Source organism: Falco biarmicus, chromosome 8, assembly GCF_023638135.1.
Source record: "Falco biarmicus isolate bFalBia1 chromosome 8, bFalBia1.pri, whole genome shotgun sequence".
Taxonomy (NCBI): domain Eukaryota; kingdom Metazoa; phylum Chordata; class Aves; order Falconiformes; family Falconidae; genus Falco; species Falco biarmicus.
The window spans coordinates 61,065,493-61,083,386 of record NC_079295.1 but is presented as its reverse complement, the minus strand read 5'-3'; the positions used below and the strand labels follow the sequence as shown (position 1 = coordinate 61,083,386).

Here is a 17,894-nt window from a genome sequence, read left to right as displayed (position 1 = left end):
GGGTAGCAAGAGCTAAGAGAGCTGTGGTAGCTCCATAACGGCTTTATAATAGCTCCAGCCTCCCCATCGCTCCTCCTGATTTGGCCCGTTTTAATTCTGTCTGGTCCAGGCTCCTGTGTCAGTGGGAGCTGGGTAACCGGAGCCCACAGCACTGCTTCGTGCCAGCTCTGGCCATCAACCACCGTGCACCAGCTCCATCACGGACCTCACCTGGTACCAGCAAGGGTGGCAAGGAGTGAGGGCGTTTGGAGGGAGAAGGTGTCAACTTCTGTGCCAGCTGCAGTTTGTCCCACACTGGCAGACATTGACATCCCCAGTAACACTAATGACTTTGGTGGCTTTAACCCAGATTGAGACAGCGGCAGCTAAAATCATATTAGCCTGGGTACGGGCGGGCTGCGGGTGCCACTGCAGAACAGCTCTTGCCCACCCAGTGCTCCCCACATCCCGGCTGCAGAAAAAAAGGGAGGTGTTTGCTCTACGGAGGGCTTCAGAGAGGGGAAAACCTGGAGGAAACCGCTCCCTGTGTGAGTGAGTGGGGATTTGTCATGATGGCACGGGAAACACGGTCCTGCCCAGGCATCCCCCTGCCACGGGCCAGCCCCGGGCTGCGTGGCACAGCACGGCATGGCACAGCACGGGGCTGCCTCCCAGGGATGTGCCACCCTGCTTGGGTCCGCGCTAGCATCGCTTCTCTTAATGCACCCAGCTGAATATCATCGCATCCCTGTTTTAACATACCTCCGGCACCGTTTCATTATCACCGCTTTATCATCCCAAGCGCAATGTGCACGGCTGGGGCTCCAATTTAATTTTACTTCTCTTTTAATGTGTTTCATGAATATACGGGGAGTTGGAAGCGTCAGGACACTGGTTTGGCTGTATCAGCCGCGGGAATCTGCCTCCTTGTTCACAATAGAGAATGGAAGATTATTTCAGACAGGAGCTGCCCCGATGTGAGCGCTGGCTCCTTACGGCGCTGACCCCAGCTTCATCTATTTTCTAGCTGTACAAAGGACTAATAGAGCTTTAACTTACCTGCTTTTCTAAACTTTATGTCTGAAGCATTCAGTGGTGCATGACCAAGGTGGAAATAAAAGAGCTTAACCAAAAATAGCACTCGGTTTTCAGAATGGGCAAAAAAAATGTAAATCCCAGAGCCAAGCTCAAATGGCAGGGATGCTATTTCTCTCTGTCACGCTGAGGTAAATACGCTGACCAGCAACACCCATCGGCAACCTTGGTCTCTGTATCAGTGTGCACTGGGTCCCTGGGGAGGGGTTCTGAGCCTTGAGATGAACCCCCCAGGCACTGCGAAATCCTGCAGAAGCCAAGTAGGAACCAAAGCAGCAATGGGAGCAGGGCTGGGTTTCCCCACAGACACCAGGTGCCTCCAGCCAGACCTGCCAGTGCTCAGGACCAGCAGCACCCAGCTTGCCCCACGGTTAATGCATATTAACGCTGCTGACTGCACCAAGGGGGGATTTAAGCAAGGGGGGCTGGCAGGGAGGTGATCCAGGCAGGATTTAGGAAACCTGTGTGCCAAGCCTCTCGCCTTGAGCCAGTCTCATCATCTCGTTACACTTTGGTTCCACCACGTGTGAATTGGGAGCGATGCCTGAGCAGCCGCCCTCCCGCTCACGCAGGCAGCAGAAGCCCGTTGCAATGCAGAGTCCCTGAATACCGTCTCCGTTATTTCCCAAAAGCTGTGGGCAGACAAGACTTCCTGTCCCTGGAAGAACATTTTGCAAAAATACTGCTCCTTGTTGTTCCAAGCACAGCCAGAATAACCAGAGAGCCACAATACAATTTTATTTTTCTTTTTTTTTTTTAATACAGCTTAAAAAACCCAAGATAGGCCAGCCAACCTGAGCAATGAGCATCAGATCACTGGAGGTTGTCCTGGCAGGCGGGATGGCTGGGCGGCTGTTATCCTGGCTGCCACTTGAGCTGCTCGGGTGGGGGGACTTTGCAAGCCTGTCCCATCCATCCGCACCCACCAGCCACCTGAGCGCCGGTGGTGTCCCAGCCCGCCTCTGCCACCAGGAACCGTGCTGGGATGGGCTGGGATGGGTGTGCGGTGCGAGGACGTCCCACAGGGGGGAGCTTTGTCACCAGCCTGTGGGGGACACTGCCCCGGGACATCACCCCAGGACATCACCCCGGCATCCCCCCCCCCCGGCTACTGCACCCTCTGCTCCTGCTACGCTGCACCGTTGTGTTTGATCCCGGCGCTGTTGGTTCTGCTCCGTTTCCACCATCTCTGAATTTACGGATGCAAAACGTCCTGTTTTCATCCTCAGTGGGGCTGGGCAAAGCTCCCTCCAAAACTGCCTCTCAGTGTTTTCAGAGCTGATCTGGGATTTAGAGAGTGAATATGATCAAGGAAATCTGTTTTCAAAGGGTGTCATTGGGAAAAATTCATCCCACAGAGGGTCCTAACAGGTCTCCATGCCTGGAGGATGCTGACAAGCTGGATCTATGAGTCAGATCCCCACCTTACAGATTCGCACCATGTCAACTTTAAACCAAACAGTAAAGGCCTAAAACTGGTTTAGTGAAGCCAGAGACCTTGCCACAAGTTGTCACCTTACTCTGAACTCAGGTAGTACTGGAGATGTCCCCTTCCACATCAGAGATTAATAAATGCATAGCGTTACCTTCATCCACAGGCTGATTAAAGCCTATATACGAACATGACATCAATGCTCCACTTAATTTCTCAATTAAGAAATGGAAAAATGCGGCTCGAGACCTGTGAAAAGACAGGCGAGGCAAGACGAGCTTCCCTGGAGGGGAGGAAGGCAAAGTGCCGCAGCCGCAGCGGGCAGCACGGGGGGAGCGAGCCCCCGCACAGTGCGGGTTCCCCACCGCCTTCATGGGGCAAAGCAGGTGTCGAAGCAAGTTTTCTCCTCACTTTGCTTCTCCCACCAAGACTCAAAGAACTTTCAAGGTTGCTCTCCAGTGCAGGATCCCCCAAAGGAAGCCTCAGCTTTCTACACTCAGAATTGCCTCTGTCCAAAAAAAAAAAAAATTAAGAAAATATTTGTAGCTTAAATCACCATTTTCTTCTGAGAGTCTCAAAACCTCCCTCACTCGGTTTGCAGACACAGCCAGCACTGGGTACACACGTATCCTCCAGCTCAGAAATGAAGAACTTTGGCCCTAATCTGTCCCCCATGACACGAAGGGGATGGGGGAGAGGAGGAGTGACCGAACCACAGCCGTGAAGGGATAGTGCCAGGAACCACACCGGGGAAGGCTGGGGAGCACCACATGAGCCAGGTTGTAATCAGTTAATTTAACTTGAGTTTGGCCGGGAATGATTAAGAAGGAGGTGATAATTTTCCTCCATATCAAGTGCCCCATCTCTTCCTGGACAGGCTTTTATCTGCTGAGGTGACGCATTGCCAGGACAAAGATGCGTTCCCCTCATGCTGATGCCCAGGCAGTAACTACCCGCTGCACTAACACCGCTTTGCATGACACTTCCTCTAAAGAAGGAGAGAAAAACAAAACACTTGTCCCTACTTTATAATGCTGCTGTGTGAACAGCCCCGTAGGCTTTGAAGGACACACCTGAAGGAGGCAGGTGAGGTGAGGCAGATCGGGTCATGGAGATGCCTCTCTGGGGCTGACCGGGCAGCTGAGTCCTCTCGGAGCCACTGGGATCTGAAGGTCGATCTGCACATGGGTGTTTCACTCTGACCCGCTTGTTGTGGAAGCTCAAGATGTGGCAGGACCAAGTACGGACATGTCATTGCCCAAAAGTAGCTTTGCATCATTTTTGGATGCTGTGGAGACAGAGGCACGGAGCAATCACTGGGATTTCGGAAACCCAGCCAGGATGGACGAACAGCCCACGACAGCCCCACAACAGCCCCACAACAGCCCTTTTCCAGGGGTGGATGCTTAGCAAGGAGAAGTTTTGCTCCACTGGAAGGGCCGGGAGCATATGGGGCAGGAGACAGGACACCCCCCCCCAGCACAGAGGGGATGCCGCTGCCTGTGGCTCGGCCGAGGGATGTGCCAGAGCTTGTATTGAGACGTTTGACTCTGCAGGCTGGTCTGCTCATTGCCCCCACGCTGGGAGGGCAGGGGAGCTGCCTTCGGGAGCCTGGAAGCGGGTGAGGACAGGGAGACAGAGGCTTAGGAGGGGAGTGGGGAAGTCACTGGAGCGCGAAGATAGCGGGAAAATCCAACTTTAGAGCACGCAATGCAAAACCAGGGGGAAGGAAGAGGAAGAAATGCCCTTTATCTTCTTGCAAGTGAAACAGCCCTGCTCTTCCCGTGAGCGATGTCCAGGCTTGGCTCCCAGGCCGAGGCTGCTGCCTCCAACGCTCACGCCAGCTTCTTCTCCAGCAGGCGCGCAGCTCGCCCCCCGCCTCCGGCGCAGCGGTGCCTGCAGCCTCCCGCAGACAATTTGGCCAGGGGCTGCAGCCCCCCGGCTCGCCCCTCACCAACAAGCAGCCCTCCCGGCCAGAGGAACCGCTGGGCTCCATGGCCCGGGGCCAGGGGCCGGCTGCAGCACGGCAGGGCTGGCAGTGCCGCGTGGGAGCCCACAGGTCAGCAAGCAGCGATGCCCAGAGGATGGGCAGTGCTGCTGGCAGGGCGACCCCCGCGCCGCTGCCCCCGAGGATGGAGGAGCAGTGGGTCAGGCTGGAAGGACCCCGACCCGTCCCTCAGCCTGTCCCCCCACCATGGCACAGCCGCGCTCGACCAGCTCAGCACGTTAAATCTACCCCTTCAGCCTTTCACTGGTGGAAAAATGACCGTTTCCTCCCTCATCTGCTCCATCAGCTCGTGTCTCGCCTAAACCCAACACAGGCCCAAGAGCTCTGCAACGCGCTGGGGCCATTTCAACAACTCCCATCGGGACATTACGCTCTTCCAGAACCACCCTGACAGCCCTTGTTGGGATGCATCCATGTCCCCAGCCAGTCTGTGGCTGGAAAAATCAGAATTTGGTTCCAAACGCAAGATTTTTCCCAAACTGTGCAGCCTGGAGCTTCCTGTGGTCCTGGTTTTGGGCATCCGGAGGTCCCGTATTCTAGTCCAGGATGTGTTCCCTTCGGGAGCAGAGCCTCTTACCTTGGACTTGCTGGATCCTGGCCCCTCCAACGAAGTTCACTGCTCGCCCCCTCACACTGCACGTGGGCTGTGTCGGGAGCCAGGATTAAAAGTAAGGCAGAAAAGCTGGTTGCATCGGTGCAGCTGAGGGGGAACGGAGTGCTGTGGGGGGCAGGAGACAGGAACTCCCCGGCATCATTTTCTCTCTAGGGAAGCACACCCTGAGCTGGCACTGGTGGATGTTTTAACTTTGTTTTCAGTGAACGTCAGGCCGCTTCTATGTGCCAAAAGAGGAGTGAAGAGGACTAAGCCCGTGGGATAGGTGTGGCGTAAAACCTGATTTCAGTTTCACCTCCATCCTCAATTACCATTCATTAATCCAAACATATTCATTATACAGGCAAAACCCCCACCAGTGTTGCTGGGTCCAGGGCTCAGGTCCTGCTGGTGTTTGCTCCCACCGGGAACCGCAGCAGCCCACGAGGACCATGCGGCAGGCGGAGCAACAGGGACATATTTTCCCCAATTCAAGAAAATCGGGAAGACTAAAAAAAAAAAAATCCTACCAATTCCTACTTACAGCTGAGCGTGGAGGAGGATTGCCCCATGGCTGCAGTCCTCCATGACGGAGTATTTTGAAGCCAAGGGACACGTCCCCCTTCGCTGAGCAGCTGGCCGCGCGCAGATCAAGGACACGGCATCACCTGCGGGGAGCTCGGGCGGCTTCCCAGGGCGAGCGGTGCGGGAGAGCACCATAAAACACCCTCCACCTCGCCAGTGAGGGGGTGGCTTTCTAATTACCCAGGTGGATTTCTATTGTAATGAAGCCAGAGTGCAGGATTTGACGCTAGGGGTCTGAATGTGTCGCCTGCCGAGGGCAATTTAGCAAGTGGTCTGTGCTTTATGTTCCTGTTGTCCACAGCCACGGGCTTGCTGCCCCGACAAGCTCTGACCCCATCCCTGCAGGACCTGCCGCCGGGCGGTGTGTGGCACTTATATAAACTGATTTATCCTATGTCTGCCTTCCCTTCAATCCATATTCTAATGTGAAGAGGGTTTTTTGGGTGCATGGGGCTGTATCTGCTCTTACTGCCTCTTGACTTGGAGCAGATCCCAAAATATTTTAGGATTTCGATCATCTCATGAAAAGCACTGGCTGTTTGGTCACGTAGCAAGAAAATAAGACACAAAGCATCGACATTTTGTCAGTGAAGCCAAGGGGCTCTGGCTGACATTCAGGACACGGCTTTCCCAACAGCCTGCCCCGCACCAGAGCATGGAGACAGCGCAGGCTCCGGCGGTGCCACCGCGCCTCGAGGTCCGAGGCTGCCGGAACGACTGACACTCCATTTTCTGCATAACCAGGTAAATTCAACAGAATTTTCCTTTCAGATGTTTTGGGGTTTTTTTCCCCTATCCAAAACCGAACCAAAGGCAAGTTTCTAGGCGGTAGGTAAACCAAAGAGAAACTCCTTCGGCATCGTTTCACAGATGGGACCTACGGCTCAGGTGACCCAGGCTGGGACCAGCAGGATTTTCTCATGGGTGATGGGGGAGCACCCAGCCCTGCAGCCCTCCGGAGCCCGGCTGGGCTTCGCCCACACACGCCCAGCAATGCCCAGAGCAAAGCACCGAAATCAACCTCCAAACAGCTACACCCAGTCCAGCTCTGCCACTGATCTACCCTGAGAGCTCAATACCACCCGTCTCCGTGCCTCAGTTTACCCAACTGCAAACAGACAGCTACATTTAATCCCTTTTACTGCAAGGATGTTACATGAAGCGCTCTATAAGTGCAAGATTTATTAACACAGCGAGACCAAAGCCTGCTTTTGCCTAAGGTGGGAAAGTCCAGGAGCAGTACCACTGGGATCGTTGCAGTCCCATCAACCTGCTGGGCTGGGTGACCCCACAGAAGCTCTGGCTCCCGCTCACCAGGACCGAGCTGTAAATGCAGATAAAAACTGCAGCAGCATGGGAAGGCTTGTCCCAGCACGCTGGTTTGTTTGCTGACAACTAGCGTAAGTGACAACGTTAAAAGTGACTTTTAAGATCCCTGTGACTTTAATTGGAAAGGACATTTTTAATAGCCCAGGCAAATAGCTGTGTGATCCTGCCAACTGCAGCGCCTGCTCGCAGCAGAGCTTCACGCCCAGAGACGCTGTTATTCTTCTGGCGTGTGATAGGAATATCATGTGTGAACTGACATAGCAGACACGCCAACATTTTTTTTAGCTGTACGAGCTCTCTCTCAGACAAGAAAAAAAAAAAAAAACCAACTAAAAACCATCGATATGCCCCCAGGGACAGCCAGACACAAACCCCAAAATTACCTGAGCATATAGAAAATGCACAGCAGATTTCCAAACCATATGCATGAGCTTTAATCAATGAACTTCACTGACACATGGGAAAGACTTTATTCCCAGTAATTGTTCTTTGACAGCTCTAACAAGTAGGATCTGTTCGGGATGGTAACGATTAAAATGCTGACTCACAGAGGGTTTTGCCATGCTGGCGGGGCCACACCAACTTTGTGCTCACTTGGAAGGTATTTTGCATCCCTGCTTTTCAACCGATCTGCAATTTTAATCCTCTGGCTGCAAACAGTTGTTTGTGGCTTTGCCCAGCTGACTCCAGGTTTCCCTTTGGCAGGGTCTGGAAGGAGAGGGCTCTCCTCTCGCTCGCTGGTGTGTGCAGCAGGACAGGGAGAGCCCCTGTGCTCTCTGCAGGCAGGAGCAGCAAGGAGCTCCTCTGCCTGCTCCCGGCCAGGAGGGAGAGCAGTGACAGTCCCCAGGTCCTGGGACCCGCACCTCAGCTGTCCAGCGCGGCGAGGTGGGAAACCACAGGGCAGGCTGCTGGCATCGCAGTGCTCTCATGCATCTCATGGCAAGACAGCAAAGCCCTTCACAAATGTGTTTCAAGTGCAACCTCCTGCCGGACCGCAGTGCCGCTGGCTCAGCCGGGTGCAAAGATGGGGTTTATCACCCTGTGCCCCTTTTCCTGGCGGCGCAGACCCCCAGGTGCCGCGTGCAGTGCAGCCCCATGCTCCTGAACCTCACGTTGGCAGCCCCTTCGTGAGCGCCCTTGCAGCAGCGGCAATTAACAGCAGGAGACAGCTGTACCCAGGGGTCAGCCGGAGCACCGAGAGGAGGAGGAGGAGGAGGAGGAAGGCAGCACCTCTGCCCTGCCACGGAGCCAGCAGATGCTGAAACACCGGGCAGCTGCTGCACCTCTGCACCACAGAGCAATGCCTGGCAGAGCCGGGGGACTGCTCGGCACTGCTGGCACGGCACAGCACGGCACTGCTTTCAGGCTAAGCACCCACTGCGCCCCGCTCAGCGGGCAGGACCCCTGCCCAGGGTGAGCCAGCCCCTGGCTGGGACCATCCAGCCACAGGAAAACAGACCGTGAGGTTTCCACAAACACCACCTCGCTGTTGCTCCATCTGCAGCACTAAGGCTCCTTACAGCCCCTAATGACACTGGCCGTAACTATTAAGAGGCTTTTTTTGGTTTCCTCTGATAAGGATTTTCCTTTCCTGAGCAGAGGTGATGGCTCAGCAGCGGTGGAGGCCCCTCGCTCTGCTCAGGGGGTATGGGCAGCGCTTCTGCCTGCAGAGCCAGCGAGCAGCCGTGCTTTTGCTGCAGCAGCCTTCACCATAGGGAAATTGCTAACCCCAGAAAACCGTTCCCCTAATTACAGCGTTGGAGCATGCAGCAAACCACATAAATGATTCACACAGTGTTCCCAAGCTGCAGCCGCGTAAATTAGAGAAATTTCCAAACACTCCCGAACTGTGCACGCTGTTATCAGGATGGAAATGCAGAAACTTTCATCGTAAAAAGGCAAGAAGGGGAAAAAGTCCCACCATTAAATGCATCTCTTCAAATCAAGAAGGCCTGGGAGGTCTATCCCCTATAGATCTTTACAGAACACTTGTTAAAACTCCTCAGGGAGTTCTCGTAGGAGGGAGCGGGCAGATAGCAAGGGAACTATAGAAATGCATCAGCTTGTTATTTCGAAGGGACGCAGGGACTGAGCCTCCGCTGGCAAGCAGAGAATGAAAAGGAGGAGGCAAGCGGACTTGGGGCCAAGAGAAAGGGATGGCCAGTGGTGGAGAAGAGAGTTAAAAGTGTCCCATTGTTAGGGAAGTTTGTTCTCCTTCAGACCATCCCGCTCCCAGGGACACCGCGCCGCCTTTTGAAGTGCAACCTTAGGCGGTTCCTTGCCACCCATTGGAGCGGGAGCTTTTTTATCACATTAAGTCATTGGGTAGCAAATGAATGGGGGGTTTTGACTATTCACAACTTCACCTTATAAATATCAGGGTTGTAGGTTCCTGCAGCTTCCCTCCATCCCGACAGCTCACCTTGGGAAGGAGCAGAGGGAGGCGGCCCTGCTCACTCGGGGACCTGCAGTGTGGAGAGCTACGGATCAGCAAAAGGATCCAACCCAGCTCCTTGTGACAGCCATGAAGAGAAGCACCTTCCTCATCCTCTCCATCACGGGGGTCTACAGTGCCGTTCTCCACGCAGCAGCATGGTAGGGTCCAACTCAGTGGAAAGGGCATCTTTTAGGGATGCTCTTCAACCTGTGATAAACTCTGCAATTCATTTTCTTTTCTCCATTTCAGGTCTGTGAATAACTTTCTGATGACAGGACCTAAGGTAATTAACACGCAGACTGTCAGGAATTTAAGTAGAGCAATTTTGTTTTGCGAATGGGAAATAGTATTTTTCCAAGGAACCAGACTTGCCAGAGCATATCGGCTCCAAGTCCTGCTGAGTTATGAGGGGAAAGGACTCGCAGCCCTTTTATGTTTGTTTTCACTGATAAATGGTAAAACGCTGTGGGTTTCAACCCCGCTGTTTCTGTGCCAGGCTTACCTGACATACTCCAGCAGCGTGGCGGCCGGGGCGCACAGCGGGATGGAGGAGTGCAAGTTCCAGTTCGGATGGGAGCGCTGGAACTGCCCCGAGAGCGCCCTGCAGCTCTCCACCCACAACCGGCTCCGCAGCGGTGAGTGTGCCTTTACCTGCCAGCACCAGCATCCCCGTCCCATCCCGGGATGCCGTCGGGTACGAGCCGGGATGCACTCCGGAGAGAGCTGGTGCTGCTAATTGAACTGATTGATGGAGAAGAGCTTTAGTGTCCTAAAAATCAGGGCTGGTTTTCCTCTATCTGTATTAATTGGTGTAATAAATAGCACTAACGTTTTTCTAGGAATGGCAGGCTCTCTCTGGATCTCTATCCATGCTGGGTCCTGCCCACGGTGCCGCTCCCTGGGCTTGCTCCTGTCCCTTTGTGTGCGGCATCCCAGGGAGCGTGATGCCAGAGGCACCTGAGCTCGCAGCTGGGAGAAGCACAGGAGAGACCGAGGGTGAAACCAGGGATGTGCACAAAGAAACTGTCTTCCTAAGAAAGTTGTGGGTCTATTTCAAATCTGCTTCAACAAGCAGACATCTCTTTTTTTCCCCGAGAGCAGCATCTCTATTTGAATCTGTTAGGAAAGGCAAAAAAGAAACTACCTTAGAAGCGTGGGTGCAGGCAGCTGTTAGCGCAGGTTCAACAACCGACCGACTGAAATGAGATCAGTGACGATTATCCCCAGCAGGCAAGATCAAAGCAGGAACATACCCCTAGAGCAGGAAAGGACAGAGAGGAGCTGAGCACCAGGTGAGGGGAGTGGTAACTGGCCTTGGCCAGAGCAGGGCTGGGACATCGCCTTAGGATCCTACTCCTAAGAAACTCCATCCCGTGCATGGGCACATGCATAATATTATGTCAAATTGCTGAAACCTTTGACACTGAAGCCTGAAAAGACTCCAGTTATGCACATTTAATTTCTGTAGCACCTTACCTTTTGCACAAACTGGTGGGGTCTTTTGCTTTCTCACACCTTTGCAGAGTAGATCTTCATTCCCAATAAATCAGGACCGATGTCTATGTTTGCATGTGACAGCTTTTTTTCCCCTTTCCCCAGCTACCCGGGAAACATCCTTTGTCCACGCCATCAGCTCGGCCGGCGTCATGTACACCCTCACCAGGAACTGCAGCATGGGGGACTTCGAGAGCTGCGGCTGCGACGACTCCAGGAACGGCCGCGTCGGTGAGCTGCCATCTCTAGATGGGCTGACATCGCCTCCCCATCCCCACACGCAGCCCCCTGGATCTCAGGGCAGAATTTGGCCCGACGGGGCAGTTCTGCGCCTAGCGTGCATCTGTCTTGCAGGTGGCCGAGGCTGGGTCTGGGGAGGATGCAGCGACAACGTGGAGTTTGGGGAAAGGATTTCCAAGCTCTTTGTGGATGCTTTGGAAACAGGACATGACACCCGTGCGCTGATTAACCTGCACAACAACGAAGTTGGGAGACTCGTAAGTAATAATAATAATAATAATAATAATAATAATAGCGTCTGTTGAAAACAAAAATCTGAGAGTCCGGTGGGCTGTTGAGGTCCCCATCTCCAGCCCTCGGTGACAATCTCAGCCCTGGAATATTTGCATGGGGGACAAAATACAGCCAGAATTTGGCCCTAAACCTGATGACAAGGAACGGCACTAAGAGTTGTTCCCACTCCCAGCTGCTGCAGCTGCGTGTAATGCACTTGACTGCTAGCACGCACCACTTACTCAGAAACGCATGGGGTTTATACTCACCTAGTGCTTGGCTGCTCTGTAAAACAAAGCAAGAACCACATTATTTTCTTGCGATATGCATTTCCAAGCCATTTGGCCAGGGAAGCCAGGTGTGAGCTGGCCAGGCTCACAAGCCAGCTGCCAGACTCACCCCCCACTCCCCGCCTGGGCTGGCGGAGGCACTCAGCATCTCGCCAAACCTCCTCTGTAAAAACACCCCGACACTTAACATACCTATCTCATAGGGTGTGTCAGGGCTTAATCTCACATAGATACCAGCGATTTGGGACCTTATAAATACCAGAGGGAGATAGGTAGATAATATCTGTGAAGTGCTTGGCCTGGAGGAGATGCAGAGAGGTTGGGTATGATTATTCCGAAACAGCTTCACACATTTTGAATGAAACCTCTGAGAGGGATGATGGGTTGATGCTGCAACAAGGGAGGTGAGCAGAATGAGAAGGGCATGACCTGACAGGGATGCTTTTTTCCTGGCCTGGAGAAAGAGCTCCTGAGAGGGTTAGAGACAATAGTTTGTGCCCACTCATTATCTCTGTCCTTTAAAATTAGTGAAAAGGGACAGATGTTTTCCAGGAACTGAAATAAGAGCATCAGCTCCTGTCTTGAAAGGACCTGAGGTCAAGCAGAGCACAAGCTACTTCTGACCCATTGCCCTCCAAATTAGGGGTGCCATAGAGCCTGATTTTGAGATTTAAAAGATGATGCTCTGCTGCTCCTAATTTCACCACATTTTCCACCCAGGCTGTGAAAGCCACGATGAAGCGAGCCTGCAAGTGCCACGGGGTGTCGGGCAGCTGCAGCATCCAGACCTGCTGGCTTCAGCTTGCCGAGTTTCGTGAGATCGGGAACTACCTGAAGATAAAATACGACCAAGCCCACAAGCTGGAGATGGACAAGAGACGGATGAGAGCTGGCAACAGCGCTGACAGCCGCGGGGTCACAGCAGAGACCTTCAACCACGTCCACGCCACGGAGCTCGTCTTCCTGGAGGACTCTCCCGACTACTGCACGAGGAACGCCAGCCTGGGCCACCACGGCACCGAGGGCCGCGAGTGCCTGCAGACCGGCAAGAACCTCTCGCAGTGGGAGAAGAGGAGCTGCCGGCGGCTGTGCACCGAGTGCGGCCTCCGAGTAGAGGAGAGGAGGACGGAGGTGGTGGCCAGCTGCAACTGCAAGTTCCACTGGTGCTGCACGGTGCGGTGCGAGCAGTGCCGGCAGCTGGTGGCCAAGCACTTCTGCTCCCGCCGCGACACCGCAGCTCCCAACCACATCAAGCAGAGGAACAAGGGCCATAAGAGATAGAGAGCAGCCGTGGTGCCCGAGGAGGACGCTTTGGTGGCCCCACGCTCGGCAGCTGCCAGCGGAGCTGGGCAGGAGCATCCCTGGGGAGCGGGACAGTGCGCAGGGATGCTGTGAGGTTAGGGAGCACGAGGTGCGGGCGCTGAGGGACCACCGTCCTTCTTGCTTCCATGGGTTTTCCTCAAAACTTACCAGTAGCTTCTTTCTGGGTGGGAGTCACTTTATCTATGTATCGGGCAGAGAATTTCACTTTTTAGGTGGGCTCAGCCCCGCGTGCCACCGCCAGTGGGTCACCAAGGCCAGCGGTGGGGCTCAGCCCCAGGCCGGCAAGGTGGGGACGGGCACCATGGGCGAAAGCGGGTCCTGGGGGGCAGCTCCATCCCGGCAGCCCCAGCCCAGGCATTCATGCACAGCAGCCGCTTGGCATCGTTTCTAATGGAAAATTAATGCACTTTCTGATGTGAGAGGAGGTTTTGCACTGTCCTGGTGTGTACCACGATGACTGCAGCCTTTTGAGGGCTTTGATAAGTTTACAGCCAGTGTTTACAGATTTCATTTCCCCATCTCCCCCTTTTTAAATTTTGTATTTTGGTACCAGAGCCCCTGCCCCCAGTAGACAGTAGCTTCACATATTTGTACTGGATGAAATTAAGCAGTTTGCAATTCTTATACTTTTTTCTTTTTTTCAAATTAGCAGATAAAGAATTCTGAATTCTTTATGCCTAATGATTTTTTTTAATAAGTTGTATTATTGCTTAGCACAATCTGTTTTCTTTATGTATTTTGAAGGTATCCCTAAAGAGTTAGATTTTTGGACTGTATTTTGCAATAAACACCAGAATTAAAAGGATTGGCTTTTTCCTTTCTGTCTTCCTAGCAGACTTTAGGTGCAAAAATATCCCCTTCTTTGTAAAACCCAGCATTTCCAAGATTTCTCATCATTAACCCAAAAGCCACTGAAGCCAGCGAGGTTGTTCTCGTAGACTTCAATAGAAGTTGGCTCCAGCCTTCAGCCCCCGGAGGGTTCCCTTTAATACCTATCACCGTAATATCTAACCGTTCTCAAGTGCTGAGTATGCAGGCACTGCCTGGCTAAAGCCGATTCTGAAGCTCCCAATGCCTCTTTAATTTGCTCAGACCCGACATCCCCCAGACAATGCGAGGCTGCCCCGCTTTGATGTGGAAAGCATCAGCACTCACTGCAAAATTCTCAGAGGCACGAGAGAAGCCCTTTGAACTGGGGACAGGAGAGAAAACTTGGGGAGAGTTGTGAATGTGTCTGCTGGTTCCCTGCTGCTCCGGGTGCAAATAGACCCACACCACGGCGGGGAGGGCAGGAGGGGACACGCACTGGCTGCTGCCATCCTGGCCGGGTCCTGCTCTTCTCCTGGCCTCCACAGGGCTGTACTTCAGCTCGGATTGCTCCTTCGAGCCACAGCGCTGCTCCCAAGGGAGTCAGGGTGTGCCGCTGCCCGTGCCCGTGGTGCCAGGGCAAAGGATGCTCTACCAGGTTTGCTTTCCAGCCAGGGGAAGAGGAGGAAAGACAAGTAAAAATAGAAAAAACCCAAACCAAAAAACTACAGCTCTGCCAGCATATTGCGCCCACACTACAAATGCTTTGATGCTATTTTATCCGGGTATCCCTATGGCTCCTAGTGCAAACACAGCCTCGACACACGCTCGAGCCAAATCAGGAAGCTCAAGGTGTAAAACACACAAGTCAGGAAGCACAGCTGACTTTGATGCATTTATTTTTGCAAAGCGCAGTTTCGTTAAAGCTCAAAGGGCTATGTCAGTGGGCCGTCAGCTTGGGGGCCTTTTTTGCTGCCGTGGGAACAGCTACTTCCAAAATTTCCACAACTAATAGCCCACACCACCAAAGCAAAAAACCCCATGATTTTTGCACAGTGTTGCCACAACAGCACTTGCAACCCACCAAAATTTAGGCTGAACTAGAAACAATAAACACAGACAAAACCCCTTGCCTGCATCTTGTGCAGTGGCCGGCTTGTCTGCACTAAAAAACCCAGGCTCTACTTTTGTGCTGCCTGCTGTCCTTGCCCAGTCTGCTGCTGCCCCCAGCAGCATCAGCCCCATGCCTGGGCTGCCTTTGGAGCTGCCAAGATCCCACAGAGCCACAAAGCGAGGACACACAGAGCACAGGACAGTTGCTACTGATGTGCACTTGGAGGAGGGAAATAGTATTTCACCAGGCTAACTCCCAGGCACACATAAAAAACATCGCGCCATATGCCAATAGCAGGGTTAATAAAATGCACAGGCAAACCCTGCAAGATGAGGACTCCCTGCGAGCCGGCACATTCAGGGCACGCTGTGTATCATTTTACACATCTCTCTAGAGCATCTTTTCAAACTAACATTACTGCAGAAACCAAGAAGCGACAGGTTTGCAGGTGCCTGTGGTACCAGACCAGATCTCTGTCCCACACAGACTCTGTCCTGGGGAAACGGGGCTGTAGAAAGGAGCAGAGATGCTGTGGCCAAGACCGATTGTCTTCCAAATGAACCCTCCCGTTCCCACCAACCTGCAGCCAGAGGCTTGCTGAGCCAGTGCACGTATCCACTGCATTGCATTTAAATGCTGGAGATGAACTGTTCTTCTCTGAATTTGTCTAATTGCTTTTTTTAATCCATTTACATTTCTGCCCCCCAGACTAAGGCAACGAGCATATGCAAAAGCCAGAGACCAAATGCAAATTGAAGCAAACTCAAGAGAAAGTTATGTACCATCCCATGATAAAAATTCCCATCCTCTTTTTGTAGCTCACAGAGATAATACCATGTCTGAACAAATGTCTAACTCTACGGCTTAGAGATGCACCTTGCCAGAGATATTACGGTCTTGGAGAAGCTGAAGCTTTCTCATCCTTCCCCTTGTTGCTTGGATACAACAGTCATCAATTCTCACTACATTCACTACAAAACAATGGAAATTCAGGATCATCTTAATCCATCATGACACTGTCAGAGCCCCTACACCCCTGCCCGCTGGTACTGGGTTTCTGCAACACCACACACTGAAACGCCACGTGCCCAGGGTGGCACAGGGTAACAGACCCCGAGGCTGCCTGCGGGACACAGCCCATCGGGCTGATTTCATCGTTTCAGCAGTGATTTTACCTGGGCAGCAAACCCTCACACAGCAGCTTTCAAAATAAATAACAACATGCAGAGCAGAGCAAAATCCTGTCATCTTCTGGTTTGTAAAGGCTGGTTCTTTACCCACAGCCAAGGAGCATTTGAAGGGACTGCTGATGTCTTCAAACCTGAAAGTATTCGCTCATGAGCACCCACAGTTAACTCCAGCTGGGGACGCTGATCCCAAGCACCTGTAACTCACGGCGTGCTTGGAGGAAGGGATGGACTGGCCCTAGGATGCCTTGGGGAGGAACCTGCCTGCCATCCCACAGTGATAGTAATGATCCTAATTACCAAAACAGAGTAAAAATCTTAATCTGGCCCAGGTACTGTATGAACTCAAACCAAAACCCTGCTGCCTGCCCCCGAAGGGCTGTCGATGCTGCTTCTCCTCTTTGGGGCCGAAGGCTCCTCTCAGTGCTGGGCACTGGCTGGGGTGCCCTGGGGCACTGGCGGGGGTGCTGGGGTGCCCTGGGGCGGGCACCCCCCACCAGGCACAGCTTCATCAGGCAGGGTTGTGGAGCTGCTTGGAGAGTCCTGGAGCAGCACCTTCATGGCTGATCCGTGATTTAAAGAATCAGTCGCCAATATTCGAGTGAGCGCAGGTTATCTTTATTCGGCAGCGCTGGGTGCATGGGGGATCGCTCCACCAAAGTCACGCACACCGAGGGGACTTTTCAGTCCCCCCTTCATACAAGCTACTCATACCTATTCATTAGTTTTCCAATAAATCATTTACATATTCATTAAAATTCTGAGAATTCATTTACATATCTCGTGCCTGCGCAATGTCCTTGAGGAGTTACCTCTGCGCAGGCTCTATTCCTTAACGGCCATGTTTAAAGTCTTCATCTTCGCCACGTTGCATGTACAACAGGAATCTAAGACCAAATGTCCCTTCTAAAGACAACCGACCCAGAGGACTTAGCGGTCTGTACATCCGTCGTGTGGCAATAAGGGTCCTTGGACAATTCCTGACTTTTAACTAAACGTAGGTGCGTCATCCTTTAGATAAGTGGTACAGCGTTCACTATTCATCCGGCGGTGCCAGAGGTGCTGTTCATGGTGCCCAGCCATTGCCAGGGCCAGAGTCACCTCTGCAGTGGGAACCTGCGGGACAGCTGTGGAACTGGCCCGAAATCGCTGCTGGCTTTGCAGAGGCTTACCACCACCGGCCCGGCAGTGCGGCTGTGCCTTGGTTGCGGGAAAGGTCTGGTTTATATTCCAGTTTTAATGAGAAAGGGAAACATCTAGAGGAAGGAATAGCATAGTCCAGCTATAGCGTTACCACAGACCAGGGCAGGTTTACGTCAGAGGCGCCTGCTCAGCTAACAGGGTCTCAGAAGATCAGTGCTGGGATATTCAGACCACGGTAACAGCCCCAGCCGAGCCCACAAGCTTCCTGCAGGCAGGAACACGGGTACAACCCCATGTGTGGTGTTGGCTGGGTCGGCTCCATCCCTGCGTGGAGGAAAGGCAAAGTTCAGGCATGTGCCACACCAGCCTGCCATCCATCGGGGTGGACCACGTGCCCTCGGGGCAGCCCCAGCGCACGGAGGCAGGCTGGTGTGCCCATCGGTCCGGGCACAGACCCACCAGTACGGGCAGAGGGTGTCACCCAGCACAGAAATCGGATCCGTGCTGTTGCTCCCCCTCCCAGAAGGGAGTGCAAGGATGGATCTGACAGAGAATTCATCACCGTC

The 17,894-nt window shown here is 53.2% G+C and overlaps 1 protein-coding gene and 1 long non-coding RNA gene across 2 annotated transcripts; one reads left to right on the top strand and one right to left on the bottom strand.

Moving 5' to 3' along the window:
- Positions 1-1,864: 1,864 nt before the first annotated feature.
- LOC130154452 (uncharacterized) lies at positions 1,865-11,049 on the bottom strand. The gene is made up of 3 exons (XR_008823743.1): positions 10,934-11,049; positions 9,443-10,712; positions 1,865-3,794 (listed from the first exon to the last, which is right to left on the bottom strand). It is a non-coding gene; the product is annotated as an uncharacterized LOC130154452 (long non-coding RNA).
- On the top strand, positions 9,545-13,113 carry WNT8A (Wnt family member 8A). Its single transcript, XM_056350542.1, has 6 exons — positions 9,545-9,615; positions 9,707-9,740; positions 9,954-10,092; positions 11,057-11,182; positions 11,306-11,448; positions 12,475-13,113. Exons 1-6 carry the CDS (start codon positions 9,545-9,547, stop codon positions 13,033-13,035), a joined length of 1,074 nt encoding a protein of 357 aa, XP_056206517.1. The 3' UTR covers positions 13,036-13,113.
- Positions 13,114-17,894: the final 4,781 nt, after the last annotated feature.

What these genes read in the sequence shown, in the direction of transcription:
- WNT8A (XM_056350542.1), top strand. Translation starts at nt 9,545, where the DNA reads ATGAAGAGAAGCACCTTCCTCATCCTCTCCATCACGGGGGTCTACAGT. An exon ending in GTTCTCCACGCAGCAGCATG is followed by an intron (nt 9,616 to 9,706) that starts GTAGGGTCCAAC and finishes TCTCCATTTCAG; the next exon opens with GTCTGTGAATAACTTTCTGA. An exon ending in CCACAACCGGCTCCGCAGCG is followed by an intron (nt 10,093 to 11,056) that starts GTGAGTGTGCCT and finishes CCCTTTCCCCAG; the next exon opens with CTACCCGGGAAACATCCTTT.